The sequence below is a fragment of the Nyctibius grandis genome, chromosome 6, assembly GCF_013368605.1.
Source record: "Nyctibius grandis isolate bNycGra1 chromosome 6, bNycGra1.pri, whole genome shotgun sequence".
NCBI classification, from domain to species: Eukaryota; Metazoa; Chordata; class Aves; order Nyctibiiformes; family Nyctibiidae; genus Nyctibius; species Nyctibius grandis.
Genome location: NC_090663.1, coordinates 27,519,574 through 27,528,716, shown reverse-complemented (window position 1 = coordinate 27,528,716; position 9,143 = coordinate 27,519,574). Strand labels below are relative to the sequence as shown.

Here is a 9,143-nt window from a genome sequence, read left to right as displayed (position 1 = left end):
TTGCTCTCTTGAACAGCTTATTAGTTAGGGATTTGCTCTGCAAATGCACAAACCTGGCTTATTTCTGCAGTCTATCCAAGCTACAAGACAATGAAGTCACAGGAATGACTCTGCAGGAGTTAACTCGGGTTGAAGCCAGTTGTCCTCAACCAGACCTAATGAAATAGGCTGGACACCAGCCAGCACTTTGCTCTCAGGTGTCTTTCCACACTTCCAGGAACATGACACAGGAATATCTGCACAGAGCAGGCTTGGGAAAAGCCAAGGTTACCAGCTCTGAATCTACAATGACAGTGACTGTGCTTCCTCAGGATCTGACCCGTCGCTGCCCCTGACCTAAGGGGTCTTGCTAAATGAGGTCTATCCAGAACACTTCCCCCCTCCTAAACTCTCATCTTTACAGTGGTCATACCTGCCCCTCCCCTTGACATACACCACTGCCCTCACTCTCCCACAAAATAAGGTAGGCCTGAAGATGATCTCTTCAGCTACTTCAGGCCAAAAAAAACCTGAAACCATGACCCTCATTTTCAGTAACGTGAGCATTCAGCTCCCACCCGCAACATGTAAAATCAGGCCACAAATCTGTTCCTTTTTATGCCTGCAGATGGTTGCTTCTTCTCCCTGCAGATGGTATTCTGAAGTCAAGGCAAGTGGCTTTCATACAGAACTCCAAGACTGCTATTTGACAAAATTTGATACATGCTGATATCTAGTCTTCCAAGGAAAGACAGAAGGCTATACTAGTGGCAAAAATCCTTTATTAAACTAGATTTTGTAAATTGCTTTTCACATTAGAAATTCTAAATGCAAATTACAAAACTGTATTTCAGTAAAAAATGAAAGTTATAGTTAACAGCAAAATTACAACTTTATACAAATAAAAAAATCATTTTTTATTTTAATTTAAAAATAGACATTGATATCTTCCAATGTACTGGTCCTAACAGCTTTTACAACTGGTAGCTGCAATACTGGGTCTTTTCACATGCATATTCACATATAGTCATTTAATCCTCTGCACAATTTATTTAGGTGAAACAGCATGAACAGTTGGGCTTTGGTTGGGTTTTGTGTGGCGTTTTTTTTTTAAGAGAACTTGGGAATTGTGGTGAGTCAATGAACTCTTCTTTGTTACAGTGTTCATACTCTATCTTCAGCTCTGAAAAGAGGGCAATATGATTCTGGAAATGTGAATTGCATTTGAAGACATAAGCATCAATAATGTGAAGTCTATGTATACTCTCTCATATTACATTTATGATGATCCTTCTTTGCCATTATCAACAATGAAATTATTCTCATGTCCACCCACCACACTTTGTGGCAAGATTAAACAACACTTTAGTAACATTTTACCTGCTCAAGTAAAACCTTCTAGAATACATGTTCTGCTAAGCATGTAAAGATCTTCCCCGACACTGTACATATTCACAACAGTGATGTTCCAGATGTTCTAGTTCTAGGGATGTTCTATGTTATGACTACAGCATCTGGACATTGTTTAAATGGAGATTCCCAAGTCACAATGGTTTCCAAAAGCCACAAAAAAATGACAGTTAAACTTTGCCTGAGGTGTCCCTCACCAGGCCTACAGAAACATTATGTTTAAATAAAACTGTACCACATACTATTAAAAGCAAAAGCCAAAGTCATTGAAGTATTATCAAGGTCTCTTAAAATATTTTTTAAAAAATCACTTTTGCCGTACTACTTTCACAATCAACTGAAATATATTTTTAAACACATTACTTAGGAGACCAACTTTCTTCATTGCACCTTTGGGCCTTTTTTTTCCTTTACTGTAAGATTACTCATCAATGCTAGCACAAGTATTAAATCTTGTATTAAAAAAAAGATAATTTTCCTAAATTAAAAATTGGAATAAATGTTAAAATTTTTTGTAAAGAAGAAACCAAAAGTCACATATTAAAGGCTACCAGCCATCATAACCACATGCTGTTGAAGAATAGAATAGAAAGTGGTACACAAAATAGGTATTTTAACAGTCGCACATTATTTCAGAGTGCTGGTGGCAATACTGCTAAGTGCTACTTTAAAAGTACAAGATGATACAGAATTTACACGATACCTCAGGATTCTCACTGATGTAACTGCAAAAGACATCAGAGAAGCTGGAAGTTCTACAATGAGCCTACTTTGAAATACCATTTTGAAACAATTATATTTGATATAATTCATCCCACTACACATTATAAAAATAGTCAAAGAAATAGAGGTTGTCCAGTAGTTGTTTTTCTGGACAGTTTGGCAAGTAGCTGAAGGCATGGATATCCTCACTTAATAAGTCTACTTTCTTTCTCTCTGTGCACTGATCTGCTCCATTCTGCATCCAGCTCAGCACAGCTTCTAAGCACATGCTTAAGATCCTACTGAAGAAAAAGGCTGAGCTCATCATATTTTCTCCGAGCTGGAACTGCAATGTCTCACTCCGAATTGCTGAAGCTGAAAGAAGCTCTGTGACTAACTTCAATAAAGGCAAGATCAGTTCTGCCCATGTTATGATTTTAAACCATCGTCTTCCATCAAAGTTCAGCCTGTAATCAAACACCTTGTACTAGGCGAATGATCAACCTATAACCAGACAGGGTATTCGGAGTACCTTAGTGAACCTCAACCTGCACCCAAAGGGACAATGGGGAGAGGAAGAGAGAGAAGTACTCCAAATTGCTCTTAAGCTATGTACTCCTCTGCTGACTTTGACAGACTGGAGAAAACAAACTCTCCTAATAAGGGGTGGAGCTGAGGTTTTGCCCTGAACATTTTTTATGCATTTATCCAAATAGGACTAAGAGACGGAAAAATAATATGGAGGGACACTGAAGCTCAGTGGGAACAGCTTCTTTTCTGAAGAGTCCTAGTCCTCTTCCAGAGACTCTTTATGCACTTTTTACTCTTTAATCTCTTTTGTGCCCTTGATCTTGCATTTTTAGCTTGCAGTGGCAATTTTGAAAGAGGCTCAGGAAGTGGCGACTTCAAGCATACCCCTGAGCACACTGGTTAGACCATTTTCTGGGGAAGTGAGAGTCAAGCGCAATCATGGTCCCCTTGCTAAGCCAGAAGGTAAAAAGCTGTGTTTCTCATCCCCAGGGTAAACTTGTCAACAACTACATTATAATGAACAGATGGGCAAGACAACAACTTTTTCTGCTCGTCTTTTGAACTGAAATCTAAGCTGTCTTTGTCCATGTCAGAATGGTGTGAACATGTTGAGTGAATGAGGCCCCCTCCCAAAACAACCAGAAGTGTTGGCACTCCCCTGTTTACAAGCACATCACTGCAGGGCTTGGGCACCCAACAGCTCAACACACAACACTTCTGAGCATACACTGGGACCTTTGCTGGGCAATTCAGCCACCTAAGCCAACCAACAGGGACTATGCTTTAAAGACCTCCTCCAGAGAGCTGCACCTCCATTCGTTATAAACAGTAGCACTAAGGAAAACCTGTTCAGTAGCAGAAGGAAGTTCCTTGGTCCAAAAGAAAGATCCCAGCTCCACTGAGGCAATTCTAGCATCCGTAACCCTGGACGGCTAATAGTCTGAACTGCTGTCTCAAGTCCAAGTGCCTAAATGATGTCTCAGTCCATTTTAGGCACCATCACAGAGGATGGAGCATGGGCTTCACCACACAGGACATGGTGCGGTGGCAACAGCTCTGCTATTGCTGTTCAGGGAGCACAAATCTTTAGTATTTCACTCACTGGTTACCAGAGCAGCCCAGAGAGAAAGAAAGAGAGAATGGACACAATTCAGATGAACCAAGTACCCACAAAAAATATAAAACTTATAATGACAGTGTATTATTCCAGTAAGAGGCCCTTTGATTAAATATTACTCAAGCTATTCTTCTGCTCGAAATCATCATGAAAAGATTATTGTATCTGTTGAGCACGACAAACTAATTTTTAAGTCTACCGTACATTGCAATCACTGTGTATATATTACAGCAAATATGGGTATTCAGGAAACATCATGTCTTTCAGTTTGTCAGCAACTTATACAGACACATTTTCAAGTGAAACCTATTTCTGTGCACAGTTTTTCTCTCAGAAGTTCCTTGCTTATTACGACCCATGCACACAAATGGCAAAACTTGCACACACATATGGATTCATACACAAATTCTATGTGCATGTTGTTCCTGGATAAAATTTACTGCAAAAGTGGCTTAAAACTAAAAAACCTTCCCATTAATCCTTAACCTATTAATATTATTCCTAATGTATAACTCATAACTGTTCCGAAAAAGCCTTACAACAAAAATTCATATGCCTTTCAAGAGTTAAAGATGTAAATAAAAGTAGTAATGCATTCTAGAAGATATTTCTATTACAAAAATATTCTGATTGCTTACTGGAAACATTTGCCAAAATACAGATGTTTATATTTAATTTTGGGGGGTTATGTTTGGTTTTGTTGTTGTTGTTTTGGTCTTGTTGTTGTTTTGGTTTTTTACACAGGTATTTCTAGATGCTGATGCAACACCACCACCAACAGAATAACTTTTGTACTCCCAGACTTTCCAGTTAGGCAATTACTACTGTAATATTAGCATTCGCTTTGATGTTAAAAATACATTTAAAATGTCTCACAATCATATTTTCTACAAGGAAATCACCAAACTTAAAACACACAGAATGAAGACACATTACTATTAGACACCTGTAAGTGAAATAGTACTCAATTTGCTCCATTTAAAAAGCCATAAAGGAAGAAACTTTTAATCCAGTAGATGTTGAAAAAAGTAAGGGCATTTCCTGCAAAATTACAGTATTAGCTATTTGTAAGCAGAGACTGAACTACAGTGTTGTATTTTCCCCTTTAATAAATCACACTAAGCCTGCAAAATTACCAAACACACAGCTGGTCTTAATGCACAGTCCTTTATATGCAACTTCCATCAATATCGGAGGAAGTTTAGAATGGAGTAAGGACAACAGAACTGGTCAACCCATCACAAAACAACCACTAAGAAGACTACATCAGAGTTTCAAAGAAACCTGGAAATACTTAGCATTCAGCTGTAACTGGATCTGAAATATCAGTAGGTGCCAAGTTCTCACCTGCCCTGTGCTCTTCTGAAGGGTTTAGCACAATGTTCTGAATCACAAAATAACTTCATACAAGGTACTACATTTTAAAAGCACAGAATTCATAGCAATTAAAATGTGTGAGGGTCAAAAGACATAGACTGGGTATGCGGAAAAGACAGTTACATTTAAAAATAGTACCTTAACTTCCCTTTAAAACATCATATACTGCTCAGCAGAATTCTTGATCTGCATTTCTGAGACTTCAAATCCTGTGTCTTCTTTTTACAGGTTCAAAAAAGGATCCATTCCACATAAAAATTTTCTGACAAAACAACCTGCTGTAAATTGAGACCATTTCTAATAAAATATCGTCCTTTAAAACACATTACAAAATACTATTGCCATTGTTCAAAAAGTTTTTAGCTGTAATCTGACACCTCAGTTCCTATATTCCTCTTGTTGACAACCCTTCAATTCAGCATGACTTTCAGGCAGCCTGGTTTTATTTCTGTGAACCTGTGAAATGAGAAAAGACGAAGGTTCAACATGAAAGCTATGTACATTGCCATCTCCTTCAGCCCTCATCAAATGCATGGAAATTGATAAGGTTCTCAGTCAAGTACGTGTGCATGTGAGAGTCAGGAAATCAGCATCATGTCCTCTGGATGTAACAGTGAAGGAGGATTTCACAGAATCTAGAGAGGTGAAGAGCTGAAAACAGCAAGAACTAAGAGGAAGATTTTTTTTAAAAAAAAAAAAAAAAGCTGCCCAATATTCCTGGTTATATTCATTCTGCTCCTCATTTCCTGCTCCCCTTTCCTTCTCTCTTCTTTCAAAACAGATTTTCTCCCTTGTCTTCTGTAGAAATAAGAAGGAAATGGGAAGGGAAGTCTTTGCTATTTCTAAGTCCCACCTTCACAGTCACCTTTATACAGTCCTGCAAAGAAAAAGCAGCAAACACACTGATGCCAGCCCAGACTTGCTACACTGCTGCCCCACATAAGAAGCTCAGCTCTAAAGCAGGTGTTGGAGAGCTGTAAAAAGCGGGATTAACAACTTTTCACAGTAAAACGAGCAACTTTGAATGGAAATATGTAATTAAACTATGTTAGATAAGTTTAATTCATAGTGGTTTTATCCACCTCAGAGGAAAGGAACTAACATTTAATAGGTGCCCCATATAAGATGGTTTTGTGTCACAATTGCATTGGATTTATGAAACAGCAGACCTGGCCTCATCTGTTTAGTAGTTTAACAGTATTCTAAAACTAACTTCAATTTTCAGTTAGTTAAATGTAGGTTAAGAAAACATGTATCAGTAACAAAGATCAAAACTCACCTGAAGTTGTGGCTTGTGAGGTATCTGATAGCTGCCGGTCTGATGCGAGCAACTCCTCCCTGACTATGGCTTCCTCTTCCCGTGATAACACAGAGATATGGTTTACCACCAGTCTGCTGGTACTCTGTAACAGCAGGGATTGTAACGGTTAAAATCTTCCCTCAGCAGAGACTTGGCGTTCAGTATAATCTTTCCATCCATTCTTCTGAAAACTCTCACTAGTGATTTAGAACTTCGCTTTCCCATGCTGGCTATGTATCTTTTACATAAACATAGCCGTTTTCCCCCTCTTCTGAAAAAGATATTCTGAAAAAATATAGTCAAGCTTTTTAAATCTAGATTGCTTTCAATATGCATGTTGTGATCATCACAAAATCCTTTGGATTTCATAGCAGCTTACTGTTTCTATCATCTAATCTTCACTTGGAATTTGCATCCTGTGATGTAAATTAAAATTGCAAAATTAAAAGAGGTGGGTGTAATCTAGTTAATTTTTAAGTGACGCTTCTCTCCATTGTTTCACGTTTTATCTTAAATTGATGTGAATAAAGAAACAGCATGTTATTGGATAAAGAAAGGAAGAAGGAAAATATCCACACAGTTTTTGACGTTTAGTTACACTTATTTGGACTAACTTCTGCTACATTGGAGCATGTGAATCAACACATCACAAGCTTCATTAGGGCATCTAACCCTGATAACAGAAGAAATTGCTGTCCTCCCAGAGATCACAGCAACCTAAACTGATGAAGAGTTTGAAAAAGAGGAAAAAACAGAAATTAAACTGAATTCTCACAAGCCAAGATTTGCCAGTTTGAGGTTACCAGTTCACATGACGTCTTTCCTCAACTACCATCTCTCGCTTAATTTTACTTGGGTTTTATATTAGTTTACTGTTAATTCTGCCAGCACTTAGTCCTGGTATTGATCCTTTTCCTCATGTATGCACACTGAAATGAACTTTTTTGGAGGTTTAGGTGAATGGACTGGACACGGAGTCCCCTACCATCATTCCAGGACTCTTGATTGAAATGCAGGTAAGGAAATATAGCTCTAAAAAGCATTAGGGTACAGCTTAAAGTATACAAATACCATTTTAGAAATAGCACAAGATAATGCAATTTAATTATTTCTGATGCAGATTGAAAGAAAAGGATTATCTAAGGCCCCACTGAACACTTTTGTTTCTACTGTGTGGAGTAGCTGTTTCAAAAAATCAGGTTTGTGCAGTGGTACCTTGCGTAAGAAATGTTTCTTATAAAAGCATTCCCAGTGTGCTTAAATTTATAGGGTAAACTAATAATGCAGAAAATTTATCTTTTTACAGCAAGAACACTTATAAAGTACTTGAACACTCCACTGGGAGAAAAAACAAGCCCTCAAGCAAAACTGCACAAAATGACATTTGTGGAAGCAGCAGTATTCTGATCTCAAGAGATCCTGCTGACAAATCGATATGGAAGTTACTGAAAGATAGCTCAAATCACACATTTTCCTGTAAAAGTTGAAGATAATATAATCATTGTGGTTGGAATTCCAACATAATGATTTTTCTTTAAAGATTAAAAAAGTAACATAATTCTGACAAAGCAATGCAAAGATGACACAAATGTTTGCATTACCACCTCTCTTAAAAATGCCAGGAAGGATAGATCAAGTCTTCAATAAAGAAAAATAAAAATAAAGGATAAAACAGAAGGAAAAGGGAAATTTACAAAGAAGCATGGGTAGGGGGTGTGGGGGGCAAGACAGAGAGCAAAATAATCATTGCCATGTCCAAGAAAAACAATTCTATAGGGGAACTTTGACAATAAACCAACACAAAAGTCAGTTGTTGTAATTTACATGTTATTAAATTACATTAATTCCCTCTGATATTGCTGTATATCATGATTGCTCAGTAGGAAATGAGGAGAAAAACTTTTAAGGGGCAAGAATTATTAGCTTATTCCTACCTTCACTTTTTTCCTGCAGCACTCTGGACAAGTGATTCACAGCTTCATCCACATGGAGACCATGCAGATCCAACACATTCACAGGCAGCAAGGAAGAATTTGCTTTCTCAAAGATTTGCATAGCAGCAGCATGGTTGGCTTCTTTCATCTTCTGCTCATGAAGGCGACCCTTTATTCATAAGCACAGCAACTATTATACACCGAGACATAATCTAAGCTCCACACTGGTCGTTGGGTTCAAAATGACAGTACTGGCAGCGTGCTTTTAGCTCACAGTTTGAAGCAGTAAAATTTATAATCACAACAGAACTTCTGGAAGAGGCTCAGTGAGACCTACTCACAAGGAGATTTCATGAAATCTGCTCTTAAGAAACTACTCAAAGCTGGTACAAAGAAGAAATTATAACAAAAGCCTTACAAAAAGAAGAAAAAAAGCCAGAAAAGTCACAACACCATAAGGTCTTTACATAAGCTAAAAAGTTACACTCCATGCTGATTTTCAGATTTCTTATCCTAACAATAGAATTTTACTTCCTGAAAGTATTTTGCTAAAAATTTAATGCAACAATGTCAGATAAACTGCCCCACAGCCCAGGAAAAACCCCCTGAGTGTTATAGTTGAGGTTAATTCTTCTGAACGCATTCCCTAAAAATCAGACAAGCTAAGGGCAAACACTTTTTTTTTTTAAAAAAAAGTAATTGTCTATTATCTCTCCTAATATTTTTGATAGATCTTTTATGACTAACAAGGTCAATACAGTCCCTATTGGAATTAGGATTTTTCACATTACAC

The 9,143-nt window shown here is 37.6% G+C and overlaps 1 protein-coding gene across 13 annotated transcripts in view; it reads right to left on the bottom strand.

Annotated features, from left to right (window-relative positions):
• Positions 1-744: 744 nt before the first annotated feature.
• N4BP2 (NEDD4 binding protein 2) overlaps positions 745-9,143 on the bottom strand; it is a 61,430-nt gene continuing 53,031 nt past the window's right edge. For all 13 annotated transcript variants that reach the window (XM_068403022.1, XM_068403019.1, XM_068403018.1 and 10 more), the window contains 3 exons: positions 8,351-8,519; positions 6,396-6,519; positions 745-5,572 (listed from right to left, as the gene is read on the bottom strand). In XM_068403022.1, coding sequence (XP_068259123.1) covers positions 5,527-5,572; positions 6,396-6,519; positions 8,351-8,519 — 339 coding nt within the window. In that variant the 3' untranslated portion in view covers positions 745-5,526. The remainder of the gene's footprint in view (positions 5,573-6,395; positions 6,520-8,350; positions 8,520-9,143) is intronic.